At 36.9% G+C, this 23,717-nt stretch overlaps 1 protein-coding gene across 12 annotated transcripts in view; it reads right to left on the bottom strand.

The window, feature by feature from the left end:
• The window catches only part of OXR1 (oxidation resistance 1), a 445,002-nt gene that overhangs the window by 58,737 nt on the left and 362,548 nt on the right, over window positions 1–23,717 (bottom strand). For 7 of the 12 annotated variants that reach the window (XM_019467866.2, XM_019467864.2, XM_019467871.2 and 4 more), the window contains one exon: window positions 1,126–1,208. In XM_019467866.2, the coding sequence (XP_019323411.2) occupies window positions 1,126–1,208 (83 nt within the window). Of the gene's footprint in view, window positions 1–1,125; window positions 1,209–6,863; window positions 6,971–14,812; window positions 14,834–15,125; window positions 15,435–23,717 lie in introns of those variants that run through there. The other 5 variants (XM_019467870.2, XM_019467872.2, XM_019467876.2 and 2 more) reach the window with 4 other exon arrangements.

Genomic DNA, 23,717 nt, shown 5'->3' with positions numbered 1-23,717 from the left:
TAACATCGTATGTCTCATGCCTATAATCTTATGCCTGAATAAACACTAACAAATACATCAAATTACATAAACCATTATTTTACTGTTTGAACTTATTTTCTCCATTTCTCAATCATGCAGAGAAGGTACAAGCACACTGAAGTTTATAATATGCTTTAAGAAGAGATGCTTTCAATGGTAAAAGTACTTCTACCCTAAATACCTGGTTCTCAACTTTTTAAAAATACTTAAAGTCTCAAATCATCAATTATGCAATATATAGAAATAAAGTGTAACTCCAAGTTTTTGATAATTTCTTCAATTTTAAGGATTCATGGAAAATATTAAGATTCGAACCAAAACTGGAAGGTTTCATGATGATGCAAATACAGAAATTGTTTAAAATTTCTACTTTCTTAATACAGTTATAACATATTAGAAAAACACAAACAGTAACACAAAATTAAGGTCAGCTAAAATAATTGGCTTATAACATTATTAACATAGCTAAATGAACAACATTTACACACAAGCCAATGAGCATTACACCACAGACTAAAGTTGATTTCTCACTTCAGTTTTCCTTGGTAACCAGAAATGTAAAAAGCTGACTGCAGGGAGATTTTGAAGGTCATTTTAAGAACACAGAAACAAGTTCCATTTCAAAGCTAAAGAAACTTAGCCATAAATCAGTGCAAATAATCATCATGTGAGAGGTTATTCTGGAAGATAAATATCAACTTATCTTTTAAGTATTCTATCTGCCCTTTTCATTATCATTAACACTGTTGGGAATATAATGAAGATCACATTTCTCAAAGAGTAAATATTTTCCTAAAGGCCTAATCTAATAAAAATTATTAGAACACAGGACCTTTGACTCCCTGTAAATTACCATCTACACTAAATTAAATTTGCTGGAATAACTGTCTTTTATCACACTTAATAAAATTTCTCTTTAAGGGAAAAAAAACCCTAAAATACAATTAAGATCTTAAACAGTATTATTAATAAAAGTTATTAAAACATGACTTTTGAAATAAGGCAATTTAACAACTTTTATCTTATTTATTACAGTATAAACAAAGAATGTCTTAGGTAACACTCTTACAAAGACAAATCAGCTTTTTTAAAAAAGTAACTTACAGTATACTCAATAGTTCCTTTAGGTTTCTGAAAAGACATTCGTCTCCCATCTTTCTTGTCTAAGGTCTTCTTTTGGCCAGTGTCTGAAAAAAAAAATGAGGTAAAATTCCTATTAAATTCATTTTCCAGGGGCGCCTGGGTGGCTCAGTCAGTTGAGCGTCCAACTTCAGCTCAGGTCATGATCTCGCAGTCCATGAGTTTGAGCCCTGCACTGGGCTCTGTGCTGACAGCTCAGAGCCTGGAACCTGCTTCATTCAGATTCTGTGTCTCCTTCTCTCTCTGTACCTCCCCTGCTCACACTCTTGTCTCTCTCTCTCTCTCAAAAATAAATAAACATTAAAAATAAATAAATAAATAAATAAATAAATAAATAAATAAATAAATAAATAAATAAATAAATAAATTTTCCTTTCAGAATAATGTCAAGGACTGCTAACTAGAGCTCAGTGGGCAGTTATCTAGTAGACTAACTACTAATACAGCTTGCTCCCTGGGATTCTCTGCTCTAAAGTGCGACCAACTGTCAAAAAAGAAAATGTATTCCTCCTTGCTTGCTTTAGGAGCCGACCAGTATGAGACACTGTAATAACTGGAAGTCAATTCAAAACATAAGCAACTGTTAGCAGAAAGGATTATCAAATTTTATTGAAAACTAAATTATGGATTTCTTTCAACCAATCTAACTTAATTACAATAAACTATATTTGAGGATATATTATTATTATTACCAAACCAAGTCTGAAAAATGTAACATTAATCCTCACAGGAGAAAACAGCTCTACTTTTGCAACCATAGTTAAAGATGGAGTCTTCTCTATTGAATTAAATTACTAAATTCCTTGTCTACAGACTATAAATTAAGATACCCTTTCATATATAAACACACTTTGTGCATTTCATTTCGATAAAGTAGTATTTTTCACTTGCTTACCAAGACACTTCACTTGAACATGTCATTATTACCAAGATTACGGTATCTGTTTCAGTTTAAATTTTGCATTAGTGCTAACCTTCTCATCTATAGTTCATGTAACAACCATTACACTGAAATGATAAAATACCACTGTTACCTAAGTAATTTAAAATGATTTAAAATCAATCTCTAAAGAACAAAAAACTCAAAACTGAAAAAGATAGTGAATGGCAAAATGCTATAATATTCACCATCAACATTCTACAAGATTAAAATGATAGTTTTCAAAGAAAATTAGTTCTACCCAAACCCAAACAATCTAGAAAGTGTCTATTTGTTTTCCCTCTATCCAATCTTAGTTGAATTCTGACCATACTAGAGTTTGTTTATAGGTACCTAAGTAGCTCAGTTGGGCAAATGGTTCTAATAAAGCATTAATAATAAAAATGGTAAGTCTGAATCCCAAAAAAGTGCAGTTTCACAATGCCTGAAAAAGCTCTCCTAAAACCTTTCTGATGACCTAGGCTAACCCAAGTGTCTTTTATTAATACCATAGCATATGTATGTCTCCTCCATAGCACCTGGCACAGTTTCAAGTTTCAATCTCTTTTTAATCCCTTCTACTAAATGGTAACCTACAAAATACTGAGCTTTTGTTCCACAATGCCTCTTCAGTGCCTAACAAAGGGCCTTACACGGCAAACCTCCAGTGTGAATGAACTACAACTTAAACTGTACCTTGAACTACCCCAATTCTCATAAAGTCATTAATTTCCCATAAAGAAAAACAGACAAAGAGTTATGGCTCATATATTACACCCCTAGGAGGGAATGGATTTTATATATACATACATACATACATATATATATATATATATATATATGCATATTATACATACATACAGTTTGTGAGTTCAAGCCCTGCGTCTGGCTCTGTGCTGACCGCTCAGAACCTGGAGCCTGCTTCAGATTCTGTGTCTCCCTCTCTCTCTCTGCCCCTCCCCTGCTTGTGCTCTATCTCTGTCTCTCAAAAATAAACATTAAAAAAAATTTTTTTTAAATAAACATACAAAATTATTTTCAATCTAACTCATAACTAGAGAAATGTAAATTTAACCTACACTGAGATACCATTTCTCACCTATCAGACTGGTTAAAATTCAGAAGCCTGACCACACATTGTAGAAAAAGCAGAATTCTTGTATATTTATGGCAGGAATGTAAAATGAGAGGCTTCTGGGTGGCTCAATTGGTTAAGCATCTGATTCTTAGGTCTTGGCTCAGGTCATGGTCTTGTGGTCATGAGATGGAGCCCCACATGGGGCTCTGTGCTGATAGTGTGAAGCCTGCTTGGGATTCTCTTCCTCTCTCTGCCCCTGCTCTGCTCGTGCTCACTTTCCCTCTCAAAATAAATAAAACATCCAATTAAAAAAAAATGAGTGCAAAATGATATAATGCTTATGAAAAAGTGTATTATTTTTGCTTATTCTATTTTTCTCTGCTGAATAACATATTTAAATTTCATTTTTCTTATAATAAAATATTAATCTATCTTAAATGTAAAACTATTTTAAAAGTTTTAAATAGTAATTTCTGCTCTTTAATAAACAGTAGAGGGAGCCAAAAACATTATCTTCATTTTGCCATTTAAACTTCTTAAGCAATGCAAAGTACAATTACAGATTACTTTTAAAAAATAATATATATCTATCCTTAATCGATTTTAGGAATAACCATTCATCTACATTTGCTTCGCTTAATAGAAGTTTTTCAGTTTGTGTTTCATAATATCCCAAGAGTTCATTAAACGTTTAATCACAATGAAGTTTACGATTGCTCTCATTTTCAAGAGTTCACCATGGAGAGCAGTTTAGAACAAGAAAACCAATGTACCAGCTTTCTATAAACTTTAAAACAAATTGAAAGTATCCACTTTAATAATTTAAATTACATATTTTTAATAATTTTTATTACAAACAGTTCTAAATTTTAATAACCAATATTAAAACATTTACTCATAAATATAAGTACCAGAGCACAACGAAACAAACTGATCATTCTAACAATACAAAAACACAGTCACATAAGAACAACTGAGACTTGTAAATGACCATAGTTGTTACCTAGTCCAATCTCTTGTCAGGTAACTTCATAATATACTTTTTAAAGACAGTTGCCAGCATAAAAGAATCCAGAGAGGGAGTATGGAAAGAAGAGGTCCTAGTCTTCTTCCTCACAGAAGTTATTACACTTTAGAAACATATACATAGGGGCACCTGGGTAGCTCAGTCAGTTAAGCATCTGACTTCAGCTCAGGTCATGATCTCATGGTTTGTGAGTTCGAACCCCACATCAGGCTCTATCCTGACAGCTCAGAGCCTGGAGCCTGCTTCGGTATTCTGTTTCCCTCTCTCTCTGCCAGCACCACCCCCCCAACCCCCACTTGCACATGGTCTCTCTCTCTCAAAAATAAACATTAAAAAAATTTAAAAATAATATATACATATTTGTGATTTAACAATCAAAATAATAATTAACATTTATCAAGTGCTTAGTATATGCCAGCCATTGTTCTAAGTACTTCATATTTATTACCTTATCTGATTCCTCAACCCTATAAAGTAGGTATCATTTTACAACGAAGAAACTGAGGCACATTATTGGTTATTGCAATTGGGAAAATGTTACTGGCATCTAGTGGGTACAGGCCATATACCCTGCTAAACATTGTGTGCTAAACAATGTATACCCCATTCCCCCTACAACAAAGAATTATCTTCCCAGAATGTCAGCACTATTAAGGTTGAAAAATCTTTCTATATACCCAGCACCTTATATGATGCCTGGCATACAGTAGGTGTTCAATAAAATCCTGATATGTAAATGAATATATAAAACTTTCCCCAAGATAAAATTGTCTTGATAGAGTAAAAAAAGCAAGGGACTTAGATTTTACTCCATCATTACCAGAAGCAGACACATATATGTAATCTAGAATAAACACTCTTCTAAGCTAAATCCTACAAACTTCAATATTTTAATAGTTTGATCCAAAATATTTTATAACTTCTAATTTCTTTTGCTATTTAGAGAATGTGGTTTATTTTGCCAACCTATGACACTTTTCAGTTCTAGAATGTCCATTTTTCTTTTTTATAGTCTGTATCTTTCTACAAAATCCTCAACTAGCTCAAAATTCTCAACACAGCTGTTTTTTCAACACAGCTATTTTAAATCATAACTACAATTTCCAGAGTTCCTGTGAGTCTGTTTTTATTCACTGTTGTTTCTGAGATCTTGTCATGTGCCTAATTACATTTTGTGTGCTGCATATAGTTTGCAAAATTGCCTATTGACAGAATTTGACACGCAAAAAGCTGTATTTCTCTAGAAAATATTGTTTGCTTCTGTCAAACAACTGAGGATACTGGCAATGCCAGATCGTGTTACTAAAGATGTATGCGTGATGATCTGAAGCTATGCCAATATCCTATAAGAATCTACTAACTTTAGTTTTTCTATACCTAAGGTACAATGTTTTAGGGTCCTAAGCAAGAGTTCACCACCATCCTTGTAGTCGGTTTTGTATTTTATCCTGTTCCCTTATACCCTATGTTGTTAAACGCACCTTTTAATCTCCCTGTGCTATTTCTGGAATCAACACATTCCCCAGGGAAAAAGCAATCCCAAATTGGCCTCTGTCCTCACTCAGGTCCTAATCTAGTCAATATCAGTTTGCTTTCTGATACCCTCAATAAAATTTATTTTGTTTTGGCTCTGCTTTTCAAACTGTTCTCAACAGGATAGTGTGAATTACCCAGCTTACTATCACCAGATTCAGAAGTCCCAAAAGATTTTTAAAAAAAAAAATTTTTTTTTTTTTAACGTTTATTTATCCTTGAGACAGAGAGAGACAGAGCATGAACGGGGGTGGGGCAGAGAGAGAGGGAGACACAGAATCGGAAGCAGGCTCCAGGCTCTGAGCCATCAGTCCAGAGCCTGACGCAGGGCTCGAACTCACGGACCGCGAGATCGTGACCTGAGCCGAAGTCGGAGACTCAACCGACTGAGCCACCCAGGCGCCCCCCAAAAGATTTTTAAGCAGAGAACTGACAAAGCAGTACTAGAACTTTAAATTAAAGATCATTTTGGTAATAATAGGAAAGGCAAACTGGAGGAATAAAACACCTGAAAACCAACAATGAAAATAGCATGAGATCCAGTTTTAAAGTACTAAAATATTCCCATTATAACAGAATACTATAATTTTGATAGTAGCTACTCATAAAATATCAAATCAAAAATATTGAGCTGGGATTCAGTATTTTCAAACACAATAATACAGATATTCTAAACTACAAGAGATTTGCTGATTACAGCTTTACTAATGATTCCCTCTACAGTGAGGTAATACAGGAAAAAAGAAAAAAAGCCTGTATTTTCAACATTTTACTTCTGATGACTCCTTACCCATAATCAAAACAAAAACAAATTTTAAAAATTCCTCAATTTTTCTTCAATTTTGTGAACATCCTCTTCCAGTTTTCACCCTATCTTTCTGCTTTTCATTGTTGAATTCTTGAAAATAAAAATCTACTTTCACTGTCTTTACTCCATCACCACCTACTGATTCCATAATGCATGACAATGGCTTCTCTCTTCCCAGTTCACTAAACCTGCCTTGGCAAAGGCGAACTTCATGGCAAATTTGATAGGCTTGTTCAATTTTATTTGATCTTTTGTTAAGCATTCACAAAATAACTCCTTATCAATGTTCATCTTTCCCTTTATTTAGTCGTATCTCAAATTCTTATTGGTCTCCTACCTATTAGTTGTTCCCCTTTACTGCTCCCTTTCTCCATCTAGCCAAGGATTTTTTCAGTGATCAGCTTCTAAGTGAAAAGCTCCAATATATAAGAGCTATATACACACAGCCTCGCTATTTAAAGTTGTTTCAAGGACCAAAAGCATTGGCATCACCTGGGAGCTTATGGTGACTATGGAATCTCAGGTGTCACTCCAGAACTACTGATTCACAATTGATCTGAATGCACAATAAATCTGAGAAGCACTGCTAATAGAGTTTTTGAGGATCCAACTGGAAGACTGAATAACCGACAGAAAAAACAGGCTTCCCTACTGGTGACAGTAAGACTAGCAATTTTCAAATCTCTGTCAAACTAACAGAATTGTTTTCTAAAGTAGTAATTGTGAAGGGTGCCTGGGTGGCTCAGTCCTTTGAGTGAGTGATCCTTCATTTCTGCTCAGGTCATGATCTTGTGGTTCGTGGGTTGGAACACCCCCCCCCCCATCAGGTGTGGAGCCTGATTCTCTCTCTCCCCCTCTTGGGATTCTCTCTCTCCCCCTCTTGGGATTCTCTCTCTCCCCCTCTTTCTGCCCTTCCCATGCACACTCGGTCTCTCTCAAAATAAATGGATTTTTTTTTTTAAGTAGTCCTTGTGATAGACTGCATTGTTGCTAAGCATCCCATATTCCTCCCTGGGAAGGAATATAAAATCAGTATCCCACTGATGTCTGACATGGCCATGTGACTTGCTTTGCTCACTGAAACATGAACAGAAGTAATGGCTATTCCAGGTAAAGTGTTAAAGTGTTAAGACCCACATTATACATCTTAATTCTCTATTTCTTTTATGTCAAGACCAGGGCTGTTCCATATAGTGGCTGCTCTACCAACATGGATCCTAGAGGAAAGATGTAATTCCCAAGAGTATTACACAACACATAAGCATACACAAATCTGATTATTCCCTTTCTGCTCCTGATTAAATTATAGTGCTTGGAAAACAAGAATTCATTCATAAAAAGCAAATCACCTAGTAGGGGGAAAAACATTCTAGCTTAAGACTTCTTTATGGAAACACTATTCATTGCCAGAAAACTTAAGTTATGCCAACTATATCAAAATAAAAACTTTAAGAATGAGGAGGGCACAATAAAAGGACTAGTGGAGAGTACTGAACAATGTTTTAAAAATGTAACTGAAGGGGCACCTGGGTGGCGCAGTCGGTTAAGCGTCTGACTTCAGCCAGGTCACGATCTTGCGGTCCGTGAGTTTGAGCCTCGCGTCAGGCTCTGGGCTGATGGCTCGGAGCCTGGAGCCTGTTTCCGATTCTGTGTCTCCCTCTCTCTCTGCCCCTCCCCCGTTCATGCTCTGTCTCTCTCTGTCCCAAAAGTAAATAAAAAACGTTGGAAAAAAAAAAATTAAAAAAAAAAAAAATGTAACTGAAAAACTCATTGTGAATGTTACAAGTATGGAAAATGTAAAAATAATATAATGAGTAAATATTAGGAGGTGAGGAAAAATATGGGAGATGAAACTGCTAATATCATCTCAAAGGATTAAGTATATTCCAACTAGGGGTGTCTGGGTGGGTCAGTGGGTTAAGAGTCTAACTCTCGACTTCGGCTCAGGTTCATAGGTTCCATCAGGTTCTGTGCTGATTGCATGGAGCCTACCTGGGATATTTTCTCTCTCTCTCTCTCTCTCTCTCTCTCTCTCTCTCCCTGCCTTCTCCTGCTCGCACTGTCTCTCAAGACAAACTTTTTTTTTTTTTTTAATAAGTAGATCCTGCCTAAAACTGAATTTAGAATAATACCAATGTCTTATTAACAATTTGTAAAAATACGCTTAACTTTAGACACACCTTTTAGGAAATACTTTCTTAGGACAAACCAATGATGCCTTTCAGTTACTCCTTCCTTCTAACCATCATTCTGTATGTACATATACACAGAATAGATCTTGACAGTAATGCCTACCCTGATATCAGTTATGTCTCTGGATGGCTAGATAGGAAGTGGCTTTTAAACTTTAACCTTTACAGTATATGACTACTTCATAGTTAGTATACATGATTTTACTAAAAAAGGAATGTGTTATGAAAGACTGGAAGCAAATATACTAAGATCTATCTTCAGCATTTCTCTTTCAAGCATATCAGTGTGTCTTCTTTTCAGGAACTTTTCATTGTCACCTCAAATTTCCGAAGGTCTCAATCTCATCCAGATGTTGGCATACAATTTAAACATGAATCTCTTTTCTGAACCTGAATTATAAAACAGGTACATGTCCAAAGTGCTTGTGAAGAAAACAGACAAAAACAAAAACAAAAAACTCATCAAGGCTCAGTAATTTGATTGAGAAACAGGATTGAGGAAAATGGTTTTTAATCCTATCTACACATTAGAATCACCTGGGAAACTTAAAACTAGTTCAAGTCCCAACCTTACAAATTTTGATTTATGATCTAGTCTTTGATTATTGTCCAATCATAGAGATCTCATGCTAAAAGTGGAGCCTTACCATCAGAATTTTTAAAAATCTACTAAGGGCATTCTAATGTGTAGTCAGGATTGAGTCCCATTGCTCTAAGAAGAGTGCTTCCCAGTGAATCTTTCTGCAATGATAGAAATAGTTTATATCTGCATTACCCAGTCTGGTAGCCACCAGCCTTGAGGCTTTGAAGTGCTGAAAATGTGGGAAGTGGGGCTGAACACTAAATTTTTAATTTCACTTAATTTAAACTACAATAGCCCCATGTGCCTGACTGCTACCATAATGGGCAATGCAGATATAGAATCTAGAATCCAAATTCCTCAATTCAGTTCCCCACTAGTCACATTTCAAGTTCTCAATAGCTACATTTGCCTAGTGGCTACCATAACAGATAACACAAATACCAAGTATTTCCATCGCTACAGAAAGTTCTATTGAGCAGCACTGCTCTAGAAAATCTAAAATCTAGAGTCTTCACTATGTAAAAATCTGTAGTTTATAATCTAGCACTTACCCCTGAGTTAAGATATACTATCTGGTAACTGCATATTTGGTTTAACTGCATTGGCCCTGTCAGAACTGCTTTTATTACTTGCATTTTGTTGTTATACCACTGAATCACACTAAAGGATGGTGTTAAAAAGTAGCTTTTTGAAATCAGAAGCTCTATTTACTGTAAAGATGGTAAGGACACTTTTTGATATATTAGAGTTCCATGAGAATTCTTTGTCATTCTATCAGGAATAGTGATATTCCTGCAAGGAATGGAATTTTCAGCAATGATGGAAATGTTCTATACTTATGTTATCCATTTTAGTAGCCACTAACAAATGTGACTATTGAGCACTCAAATGTGACTAGTAAGGAACTGCACTCAGGAAGATTCTAGATTCTGTTATTGCATTATCCAATATGATAGCAGTTAGGCACATGTGGCTATTTTAAATTAAGTGAAATTAGAAATTTAGTTTGTGTTTCTCCTTCCTATCTTAGCAACAGTTTTATCTTTATCTTAGGGACACTAATTTATGTCTGATCACATTTCCCTTTTTTCACTGAATGTTAGAAAAAGGCAAATTTTTGGCCTTTCTCTAACACATGAATTCAACCTTAAAACATGCCCCTTTCTGGTACAATAAAATTTATCAAGAGTCTCTTAATGTAAGTTTGTTGGTGACCATGAAGAGAGTCTTTATAAGCAAAAAAAAACTACTTAATTAATAACACAGTACTTTACTTTTTAATTCATGTTTGATTTACTGAAGTACAAATAAAAAAATCTAGTTTTCCTTTAAGTCTTCGTCTATAAAATGCATTTTATTTGAGAATCTAGTAACTTTTAACACACTTTCCAGGTGCTTTTGATAGCTGATCAACTCCAAGAGAAAACAAACTCAATAATCCTATTATAAACTTGGGTAATTAAATATTCTCACATCCATAAACTGCATGTATAAATTTACTATATTCTATTTTAAACACTTTAATTGCCTCTAACAAGTAAACCTTCTAAGAGCTGTAGGTAAACACATTAGAATAAAGTTCTAAATATAATTCACATTAAGCTCTAAATATTCTCATGGTTTCTAAATTTAGCCAAATACTTGCGCCTCTCAATTTATAAAACAATTACACAAATACTCACTTTAAATAGTATTTACAAAACTAATTTATATTCACTTTAATAAGGCCTAATTCTCTGAAACACAATATTTTGAAGACCAAGTACAATGATTATTCCTAAACTTAATAAAAAATACTAAAACTAAACATTTAATAAATTTTATCATTCCTATATTTACTTCTAACCTTATCACAGATAGAAGATCCCTTAAGGAAAATAGCAATTCTGTAAGTGTGGTCCTCAGAACAGCAGCACCAGCATTACTTGGTAAAGTGTTAGAAATGCGAATTATGGGGCCCAACCCACAAGCACTACTACTACATCAGATGTTCTGGGGAAGGGGCCCCTCATTTTTGTTTTACCAAGATTTTCAGGTGATTCTGACACACACTAAAGTCTGAGAATCATTGCTTTACTATAGCCTCAAATATTCAGAGGCAGTTTTGTCCTGAAACAGGTAATACAAGACTTCCAGTGATCCTGTGAAATGAGCAGCAATCTAAAATAGGGAAATCTACCTCATACTTAAGAAGGAAACAATATTATGAGCTCAAACTTCCCATCAGTTACCATCAGAGCAGGTTGAGATTGTGTATCAAGGTGAGGTTCTTCTCTCTCCCACAGTTCCCACCTTAAGAAATGAGACTAAGTACAGACATCTAGGGTCACCCTCTTCCACTGACCAACACTGTGAGTTTTATTTTGTTTTTTAAATAGTCACTGCAACAAGTGGCCCTACAAATCTTTTACAGGCACTTGGTCTTTTACGGGTTCAAGATAAACTATTATCTAACTCTTATAGATAATCTGCATCTGCAATTTCCAACCTAAAATATATCTGTTTTCTAACATCTTCATTGGATTTTGCTTTTTCAACTCATTTAAATATCTATCGTAAAGAAGCTTCAATGACAATCCATCCTAGCCTTTAACTAATTTAACTTGTCTTAATTTAACATCATGCATGATAGAGCTCTATGTTCTTCTCACATTTTTTTTCCCCCTGAGAGAGCTATAACTCTTAGAAATATACTCAAAGATAACATTCAAATGGATTCTAGAGTCTCCATCCCTTACTTCTCTGTCTGGCTGCATTTTTCATCAGGAAAATAGGATAGCAGTACCTACCTAGCTTGCAGACTTGTTATTGTTAGGATTAAATAAAATATTCGTTAGTGACCGCCCCAATGTTCTTGGCAGTTTTATGCTTGTTGCTGTTTCCTCCTAAAATATAAGCGTTTTAACTGCTAAAAAATGAAAATAAATTTAAACAGGACTGAGATGTATTTAAAGTATACTGTCACCAAATGGGAAAAGTTGACATAGCAGGGTAGTTTGTGGTAATAACTGTATCACAATAAACTGAGACTTAAACTTGATAAATCTTATTTACACTTATTTATAACCATATGATCTAGTAAAGTGAATACTTTCAAAGGCTGCATAGTATAGGCTTATGGTCATGCTCCGAAACAAGAGCAATACTCCAGGTCCAAAAATTTTTCTTGAATCAAGTCATAATTGACTCTTCAGGTAAAAACAAGAATTGCAACATGTTTCTTTCTAACTGTTATTAACTATAGCAGTGGTGTGATAAGCTCCTTAATGTGTCTAAACCAGATTATGGTTTTCTTGGAGGCAACTATATAATGTTGGGAGTCAGAAAACACTAAAAGCTAGTAAGAGCAAAGGCAGCCACCTAGGAAAGGAGTAAAGGCATCAGTAACACTAACAGTCCAGTAAGTGGTTTGTTTACAGAAAACAGTAAAATCAAGAACTTTCAACCAAAATTTTATCTAGTTCATACTTAATATGTCAACAGGAAAGCTATTTTACCAACATAGCTGATTTTATCAACTGAACACGAAACGGGGCAAGATCACTAACAACAAACGGGGTCCTGAAGTACATCCAATCTACAAGGGGTCTATACAAGAAATACTGCTATAGTACATAGGAGACTTTAAAGAACTGAACGAAGGGCGAGAGACAAAAGGAACCTTAGGCAGCTGTTATAAAAATCTGAAATAAAGGCAATCACAAACAGTAAGGGCAAAAGAAATCCTTTAGACTGACACTCATTCTGACACACACACACACAAACCCACAGAAAATAAAACAACACCCTATATCCGAACTTCATTGGGAGTAGGCAGCTGCAAAAAAAGAGAGTTCTCATTTTAAGCAAGGCTAAGCAGAAACTAATAAAGCACAACCTATTTTTTTTTTTTTTACCTGTATATACATGTGTTGCCTCTCAAAAGGAGTCAATCTAGGGAACTAAACTTACTCTATAAATGATGTTAAAATTATTCCTGGGGCACTTATTTCTTGAACCGCCTTCAGAGCCCCGTAGGCATAACTTCATAGATCCACAATGTTTTTATACCGAAATGCTATTTTCTAGCTTTACCACCAGTCATTTTCACTAGTTGTGTTCTAAATGAAAAAGAGCTCTGAAATTGAGAACCTTGAGAATCATCTCATCAGCTTCATTTACAAACAAGAAAATATAGGCCCAAAGAGATTCAGTAAAATTTACAAATTCTTTCAGCAAGTTAATGACAGGCATACCTGCCCACCTGACTGTGGTCATAACTGGGACATCACAAGGCCTCTCCAACTTGTGTCAGAGATCTGGGGGCACCATAAATATTAAACAATGTGCCATGAGTTGATAAGGCAGCTTCAATACAAGAGGAATTTTGAAACTGCAGCTCTGAAGGAGAGTGTCAGCTATAGCAGTCTGCTCAATAAATGTTTTCCAATGAATGAATCGGATATATATGCTTAGGCTCATTAAAAATACCTATCCTATTCCTTCCTGCTTAAGTTCCACCACATAGTTCTGAATTCTCCATCCATCTAGAGGTTGGTCACATATCAACTGTTTTCAACTAGGCAACTAAAGGCTCATTTTCAAACATTTTAAAATTTCAGTCCTCATCCTTGGTCCCACCTTTAGAATTCTGCATCTGGTTAACACTCTTCAAAGCACAAATAAAGTAGCCCCTTCTGCGTTTTCTAATTCCATAAACAGGAATGCTAAAGATAGGTTATGTAAAGTGAGAAAAAAAAATATTTAAAGGGGCCATGCTAAAATTAAAATTTTAATATTCAAGTTTCTTCCAAGCTTCTCTTACACACCTATGCCCACAGATCTATAGATGTGTCCACCTTTTCACTGCTTTAAAACGAACAGCAGAATGTGGAGTGTGGACAGATTTTATACTGAGTTCCTCTGTCCACTCTAAACTCTCAAGTGTTCCTAAATTTACTCTCCTAACAGCAAAGTGCGTATTAAAACAACTAACAAAAACAAAATACAAATAACTAGGAGAGGCCTGCCACTTATTTATTAACTTAGAGGAGGCCAATGACACTGGGGCAAGTTAACCACACGCATTACCTCTGCAGGGAGCGCTTTTTAAAATTCCATAAGGCATCAATATTGTGCCTCCGTGACCTTTTTTTTTTTTTTTTTTTTTGAAAGAACGGCACGAAGCCATTATGACGAAAGAAAACTAACCTAAGAGCGGGTACAAGTGGTCACTGGGAAGAAAAAGTTTCTAAGTTCTGCCATCTCAAGACAACAAGCACGCAGCCTTTCAAAGTACAGGACACAAAAATCAACTTAGGTTCCGGTGTCAATTGCGCGTTTTCTCTTCCAAAGCTATTAGAAGTGCTGAAGTGAATCCTAACAGTTGACAAATATCAAATAAAAACACTGACTCAAACCAAAACCAAGCCAGGCACGGCGTTCTTAGCCATCTCAAAGACGAAAAACACCGGCAGGGTAATTGGTGCCGTAGTCCCCTCCCAGCGGGAGGGCAAGAGGGATGGCTCGTACCCTCGAAACGCTTGGCGGGGTAAGCACAGCCGAGTCAGGTGAAGAAAGCAGGAAGAGCAGAGCAGGAAAGGCTACGACGCACACAGCCAAGTCTTCCGTCCCCGGAGTGGGGCGAGTCCTTCCCTCCTCGACCCCTCCCTGCCTCCCGCCCCGGCACACCTGCCAACGCCCGGCCGCGCGACCCCCGCCCGCTCAGTTCGCGTCCGGCGCCAGCCGGGGCCGCGCACGCCCACCCCGAGCCCTGACCGCCGCCCCCACCCTCAGCCCCCAGCCCGGGTCGGCCGCGCGGGAGGCGAAGGAAGGCTGGGCTCACCGGGTCCCTCCGGGCTGGACGGCGCCGGGGGCCGGTGGGGCGGGGACCCGCACCCGGGGTCCCCCTGGGCGGGCTCCCTCAGGTAATCCTCGAAGCGCACCTGCCGGGCTTCGCCGCCACCGCCGAAGCCCCACAGGCGGTTGGCCGTGCCCCGCAGAAGGCGCCCGCTCTTCCCCGTGAAAGTGGTCAGGTAGTCCATGCCGCCGCGGGGCAGGGGCCGAGGAGGCCGGCGGTTTCTGCGGCAGCGGCAGCCACTGGGTGCGCGCCTGCCCGCCCCTGCGACCCGACCCGGGGGCGGTGGCTCCGCGCGCCTCACAGGAGGCGGGGAGGGGGAGGGGGCTGCCCCAGCTTGGCCTGGGGGCGGACCATCAGGAAACTACGCATCGGGGGGAGCAGAAGCTCACAAAAGTTTTGAAAAGTTTTTCTTGTGGCTTCCAAACGCCAAGTCAGGTAGATCTTAACTTGTGAAGTAAGTGCATTCTCACGGGAACAGACGCAGGGACGAAAAGCCCGCAGCTTTTAAGCAAGCCAGACCGGTTCTATCTGCTCCTCCACCCCCCCGCCGTTCGGCCCCAATGGAGTAGGCCTGCCCCGCCCTGCCCCGCCCCGCCCCGTCCGGACTCGACCGGACTTTCAGGACGGCTAGGGAAAGGGGAGGAGGGTGAGCCTTAGGGCCCTAGGGCTGAGCTGGGGATAGAAACGGTCAAAATGGCCCAGGGGAGTCTTTGCTGAAGTTGCACAGAGTTTGGGAACGTAGGAGGGCCATGTCAAAAAGTTTGCGTGGGGGGGGGGGGGGGGGTGGTGGTGGTGTAAAGAGGAGGGAAACAATTCACTTGAAACTTTTGCAGCTTGTAATTGGTGGGGGGACGGGGTGGGGGTAGACAGGAAGGAGGGAAGGTTAATTTTAACATAAAATTTCAGTCATAGTTAAAATAAAACCAACCTAGAGAAAATGCTTCTTAGGAAGCATTATGAGACCATATTCGTAGAATAAGGCATTAATAGTCACGTGTTAAGTTCGTTGTAGCATTTTGAACTGATGCTAGTTTGACATTCCATGAATCTGGTCCTTTAAAGCAAGGTAATTAAGGGCTTCAGTGTGCAACCTTATCCTCCTTTAGGCAAAGAAGGAGCAATGACTTTTGACACATTTACTACTCGATTTTGTTTCCTGTGGGATCTGGTTATTCTCTTCCGTTCACATCTGTTTGTATCACTTCTAGTTTTTCTCACGCATTAAATAAATAAACCCTCTTTTTTGGAATTACCAAGTTATTCATGTCTGTGAAGAAACGTTTTGAATTACTTAGGGGTTGAAGAGTTGATCATAGCAAATAAGAGTCCAGAAAATCTTTAAGGAATTTAAGCTTTTTGCCAAACCATAAAGATGATCCTCTCCTCCCTTTTTCTAATTGATCTTTTTCCCACCATCACCATTTTCAGATTAAATTCTTACAGGAAAAACTTCACCATTCTAACAACAGTATCACCTTTATACCTGGTTAAAAATACAGAATGTTTGGGCTGTACCCCCCGAGGGTAATTCAGTGTTTGTGAGAAAGGACCCAGGAATCTGCATATCCAGCAATCATTTACGTGTTCAGAGGTGCTGCTTGGGAAAGCACTGCCTTCTGGACCTCCTATGGGACCCATGTGGTGGAATGGTTAAGTGGCTCCTAGTTTTTCCGAGATTTCCATTTGATAAGGAAGCATTACCACCCTTAGCACCATTTGTAAAATCTCAGAGGCTCAGTAAGCTTAAAAATTGCATTGGAATGACCTAAGTCAGAACCTAATTCTGATGAACTAAACTGAAATTCTTCTTCTAAGATATGTTTTACATCTTGAGATTTATCATTTAGTTGGTGATAATCATATCCAAAATAGTGTTTGAGCATTTTACACTTGATTAAATCTGCACTTCTACATCCAACCTTAGCAGGAACCTGTACTCTACTAGATCAAATACAGGTGTACAGGCAGTTAACCCATGAATTTTTTCTGCTTCTGTTTCATGGAAACCTAGAACTGCAGGAGAAAAAAATGTATAGCCTCGATGGGCTTTACAAATTTTAATTTAAACACAACTAAGCCCTAATGTCTCCAAAATCCTTTTATGCATATAGTCTATCAGCTTTTTTATTCTTCACATTTGTTGTCTGAACCATCACTATTCCCCTGAAGTTACTAAATTCATCATTACAAAATGTTACTGTGCCTTCTGTATGTAAAATCATAGGCCACCCAATATGAATACTCTCACTTTTCTTCCTTTTTTCTCTTCCATCTACAACAAGCTCATCTCCATTATTTTGCTTCAGAAGGAAGGAAGTCATTACTCCCGTACATGCTGTTCCTTCTCCAAATTAACTCTTGATCTTAGTCTGGTTTATGTTGTCTATGACTTGCCAGCCTTATTACTTCTCTCTTGTATTATTTTCTCTCTCCACTCTGGTTTCTTCCCCTTTATCCCACCAGGATCACCCACATAAATCCTTTCCATCCTTAAAAAAAAAAAGTCTCTTTATACCATGCTTGCCTCATCCAGAAACCTTTGCCTCATTTAAAAATACCTTTATTGACGTATGATTTACAAACCATATAATTCACCTGTTAAAAGTATACGATTCAACGGATGCTGTATAGTTTCACGGTTGTTAAACCATCACCAAAATCTAATTTATCAACATTTCTATCACCCCCCAAAAAGAAACCTCTTACCTATTTGCAGTCACTCCCCATTCCCACCCCCAGGAGTTGATGACCACTTATCTACTATCTGTCTTTATGGATTTGCCTTTTATAGAGCTCATACATATGGAATTATATAATATCTGGTGTTTGGTGTCTGACTTCTATCACTTAGCATAATGTTTCTGAGACTTATACATGTTATAGCAAATATTAGTATTTCATTCCTTTCTATTGCAAATAATATTCCATTGATGGATATATCAAATTTTATCCATAAACTGATAAGCATTTGGATTATTCTCAGTTTTGGGCTATTATGTATAATGTTGCTATAAACATCTATGTGCAAATTTTTTTATGGATATATGTTTCATTTCCCTATATACACAATACTGTAAGCTTAAGTTCTATAACATGATGATTTGATACAAGTATATATTGGAAAATGATCACCATTTTCCTCCATCAATGCACACAATTCTTTTTTATTTTTAGTGGTGAAAACATTGAAGATTTATTCTCTTAGTAATACTCAAGCATATAATACACTATTGTTAACTATAGTCATCGTGCTGTACATTGGATCCTCAGAACTTACTCATCTTAAAATTGGAAGTTTGTACCATCTGAACACCATCTCACCATTAACTCCAACCCCCATCTCCCCATCCCCCTGCGACCACTATTCTACTCTTTCTAAGAGTTCACCGGTTTTCAATTCTACATGTGAGATCATACAGTATTTGTCTTTCTTTGACTTCCGTTTCACTTAACATAGTGCCCTCAAGATCCATCCATGTTGTTGCAAATGACAGGATTTCCTTCTTTTTAAATGACTAATATTCCTCTGTGTGTGTGTGTGTGTGTGTATCACATTTTCTTTATCCATTCATCCAAGATGGACATTTAGGTTTTTTCCATGTCCTGGCTATTGTGCCTAATGCTGCCCGTGAACATGTGAGTGCAGATACCTCTTCAAGATGGTGATTTCATTTCCTTCAGATGCATACCTAGACATGAAATTGCTGGATCATATGATAGTTCTAGCTTTATTTTTTTGAGGAACCTACATACTGTTTTCCACAGTAGCTGTACTAATTTATATTCCTACCAGTAGTGCACATGTTTCCCTTTTGTCCAACAGCCTTGCCAACACTTCGTATCTCTTATTGTTTTGACCATAGTCATTTTCACTGTTGTGAGGTGTTATCTCACTGTGCTTTTGATTTGCATTTTTCTGATGATTACTGATATTACACATCTTTTTGTGTACCTGTTGGCCACTTGTATGTCTTCTTTAGAAAAATGTCTGGTCAGGTGTTTGCCTGTTTTAGCATTGGATTGTTTGATTTTTTGCTCTTGATTTTTATGACTTCCTTATATATTTGGATATTAACCCCTTATCAGATAAATGGTTTGCAAAGGTTTTCTCCCATTCCTTAGGTTGGGTTTTCATTTTATTTATGGTTTCTTTAGCTGTGCAGAAGCTTCTTAGTTTGATACCCTACTGGCTTATTTTTGCTTTTGTTGCACGCACTTTTGGTATCATATCCAAAAACATCATTGCTAAGACCAATGTCAAGGAGCTTTGTTCCTGTTCCCCCCACCCCACCCCGTCCCAGGAGTTTTACAGTTTTAGGTTTTACGTTTGCATCATTAATCCATTTCTAGTCATTTTTTGTGTCTGACTTAAGGTAGGGATCCAATTTCATTCTTTCGCATATGAATATCCAGTTTTCCCAACACCATTTACTAAGGAGACTGTCCTTCATTCATTGAGTATTCTTGGCTCCCTTATCAAATATTAGTGTATGGGGGTTTATTTCTGGGCTCTTGATTTTTTTTAAGTTTATTTATTTTGAGAGAGAGCGAGTGAGTGGGAGAGGGACAGGGAGAGAGGGAGAGAGGGAATCCCAGATAGGGTTGATGCTGTCAGCACAGAGCCCTGTGTGGGGCCCGACATCGGGCTCGAATCTACCAATCAAACCATGAGATCATGACCTGAGCCAAAATCAAGAGTCGGACTCTTAACTGACTATGCCACCCAGGTGCCCCCTGGGCCCTTGATTCTGTTCTGTTGATCTATGTGTCTGTTTTAATGGCAGTACTATACTGTTCTGATTACTATAGGTTTGTATATAGTTTAAAATCAGGAAGTATGATGTGTCCAGTTTTCTTCTTCTTTCTCAGGATTGGCTATTTGGGGTCTTTGCAATTCCATATGAATTTTAGGATTGTTTGTTTTATATGAAAAATGCCACTGGACTTTAATAGGGATTGTATTGAAAATTAGAACACTTTAGGTGGTAAAGGAATTTTAACAATATCATTCTAATACATGAACACAGAATACCTTTCCATTTAATTGGATCTTCAATTTCTTTCCTCAATGTCTTATAGTTTTCAGAGTTGAGATCTTTCACCTTTTTGGTAAATTTATTGCTAAGTATTTTATGGTTTTTGATGCTGTTATAAATGGGATCATTTGCTTTATTTCTTTTTCAGATAGTTCATGGTTAGTCTATGTGAATGGAACTGCTTTTCTATGTTGATTTGTATCCTGCAACTTTATGAAATTTATTAGTACTAACAGTGTCTTCATGGAGTCTTTAAGATTTTCTCTATATAAGATCATGTCATCTGCAAATAGAGACAATTTTATTTCTTTCATATTTGATTGCCTTTTATTTCTTTGTTTTGCCTAAATGCTCTGGCTAGAACTTCCAGGACTATGTTGAAAGGAGTGGTGAGAGTAGGCACCCTTGTCTTCTTCCTGATCTTAGAGGAAAATCTTTCAGGCTTTTACCACTGAGGCTGTTGTTAGCTGTGGACTTGATATGGCCTTTATTATGTTGAAGTACATTTCTTCCATACCCAATTTATTGAGAGTTTTTGCCATGATGGGAGACTGAATTTTGTCAATTATTTTTCAGCATCTATTGTGATGATTGTGTGATTTTTATCTTTCTATTAATGTGGCATATAACATTTATTGATTTGCATATTTTAACCATTCTTGCATCTCAGGGTTAAATTCCCCTTGATAATGGTATATGATCTGTCTAATATGCTACTGAATTTGGCTTGCTAGTATTTTGTTAAGAATTTTGCATCTCTAGTTATTAGAGATATTATCCTGTAGTTTTCTTTTCTTTTGGAGTCCTTATCTGGTTTTGGTACTAGGGTAATGCTGGCCTCATAAAATGAGTTTGGGAGTGTTCCCTCCTCTTCAATTTTTTGGAAAAGTTTAAGAACTGGTATTAATTCTTCTTCAAATGTTTGACAGAACTCTCCATTGAAACCATCTGGTCCTGGGCTTTTGTTTTTTGAGATGTTTTTGATTACTGATTCAGTCCCTTACTCATGTTTGGTCTGCTCAGATTTTCTACTTCATTATTCAATTTTAGTATGTTTCTAGGAATTTATCCATTTTTCCCAGGTAATCCAATTCTAGGCATATAATTGTTCCTATGGGTCTCTTAAGAAACTTCATGTTTGTGTGTTATCAATTATAATGTCTCCTCTTTCATTTCCAAATTTATTTATAGCTGTTTACTCTTTTTTTCTTAGTCCAGCTAAAGGTTTGTCACTTTTGAATTTGTCACTAAAGGTTTGTCTTTTCTATTGATTTTCTGGTCTCCATTTCATTTATCTGCTGTGATCTTTGTTAGTTCCTTCCAACGTTTGAACTAAGTTTGTTCTTTTTCTAGTTCCTTGTGGTATAAAATCAGGTTATTTATTTGAGATCTTTCCTTTTCCTTAAATTTTTCTATAAAATTCCCTCTTAGTACTGACTTTGCTGTTCTAATAGTTTGGGTATGTTGTGTATTCTGATTTTTTTGTTTCAAGATACTTTTTGCTTTCCCCTTTGGCCCCCACTGGTTGTTCAGGAGTGTGTTGTTCAATTTCCAAATATTTATGAATTTTCCCCCCAGTTTTCTTCCTGTTATTGATTTCTAGTTTCATAAAATTGTGGTTGGGAAAGATATTTTGTATAATTTCAACCTTTTAAATTTGCTGAGACTTGTTTTGTGATCTACCATATGATCTATCCTGGAGAATGTTCCGTGTGCACTTGTGAAGAATGTGTATTCTGCTGCTGTTGGATGCAATGTTCTGTATATGTCTGTCAGGTCCATTTGGTTCAAAGTATAGTTTAAAACCAATATTTCCTGGTTGATTTTCTGTCTGGCTGATCCATCCATTGTTGAATGTGGGAGATCAAAGTTCCCTATTATTACTGTACTGTTATCTATTTCTCCCTTCATATCTCTTAATATTATTTATTTATTTATTTGGAGAGAGAGAGAGAGAGAGAGAGAGAGCGAGCACATGCACTTGCATGAGCAGGAGAGGGGCAGAGAGAGAGCAAGGAAGAGGATCCCAAGCAGGCCCCCATGAACTGTGAGATAATGACCTAAGCTGAAATCAAAATTCAGATGCTCAACTGACTGAGCTACCCTGGCACCCCCACATCTGTTAATATTTTTAAAAATATATTTAGACGCTTCAGTATGGGTACATTTATGTTAATGATTATTATATTTTCTTTTTTTCATATTTATTTACATTTGAGAGAGGGAGGGAAGGGGGGGGGCATAACAGCGAGAGATGGAGACAGAATCTGAAGCAGACTCCAGGCTCTAAACTGTCAGCACAGAGCCAGATGCGGGGCTCAAACTCACAAACCATGAGATCATGACCTGAGCCAAAGTCAGATGCTTAACCGACTGAGCCACCCAGGCGCCCCAGATTATTATATTTTCTTAATGAATTGACACTTTTGTCATTTTGTCAGGACGTTGTCTCTCATTACAGTTTTTGACTTAAAACCTATTTTGTCTACTCTAGGTATAGCTACCCTTGCTCTCTTTTGGTTTCCATTTGCAGGGAATATCCTTTTCCATCTCTTCACTTTTAGTCTATGTTGTTCCTGTAGCTAATGTGAGTCTATTGTGGGTGGCATATACTTGCATTTCGTTGTTTTGTTTTTTGTTTTAAATCAGTTTAGTCACTCCATGCCTTTTGATTGGAGAATTTAAACATTTACATTTAAATTAACAGGTAAGAAGGACTTGATAAGTAAAGGCTTACTGTTGCTATCTTAGAGTTTTCTGGCTGTCACTTAGTTCCTTTGTCCCTTTCTTCCTGTCTTCCTTTGTAAATGGATAGATTTCCATAGTGGTATGCTTTTATTTCCTTCTTTTTATCTTTTGAGTATCTTACTGTAGGTTTTTGCTTTGTGGTTACCATGAGTTTCACATAAAACATAACAGATTATTTTAAGTTGCTAGTTTAAATAGCATGTGAAGACTCTACACTTTTACCCCTCCCTCATTTTATTTATGATATCCCAATTTTAAAATGTGAATCCAGTAATACATTATTGTAGCCATACTTATTTTTAATACTTTTGTCCTTTAACCTTTTTATTAGGGATAAGTGATTAATACACCACTACATTACAGTATCAGAGTATTCTGAATTTAACTATATAATTATCTTTGCCAGTGTGTTTTATATTTTCATATGTTTCTGTGTTACCAGTTAATATCCTTTCACATTTCAGTTTGAAGAACTCCTTTTGGCTTTTTTTTTTTTTTTTTTTAGGGCAGATTTAGTAATGAACTCCTTCAGTTTTTATTTGTTTGGGAAAGTCTTTAACTTGCCTTATTTCTCAAGGACAGGTTGTTAATTCATGGAAATAACGTGATATGTACCTGGCAACTGTTTTATGTGATAGAAATGTCAGCACTCAAATTTCTGATGTGATAAACAGAATCACTGATAGAATCAATAAAGTGGACTGACACTAAACAAAGAGGTTTTGTAAGTGTTAAGAAACAAAGGAATGAATTTACTATTCACTTAGTATATCTGCATCTGCTAGTAAACCTA

This window comes from Panthera pardus, unplaced genomic scaffold (assembly GCF_024362965.1).
Source record: "Panthera pardus isolate Hobbes unplaced genomic scaffold, ASM2436296v1 HiC_scaffold_7, whole genome shotgun sequence".
NCBI classification, from domain to species: domain Eukaryota; kingdom Metazoa; phylum Chordata; class Mammalia; order Carnivora; family Felidae; genus Panthera; species Panthera pardus.
The sequence above is the reverse complement of the archived record's forward strand: the minus strand, read 5'-3'. Positions and strand labels throughout refer to the sequence as shown.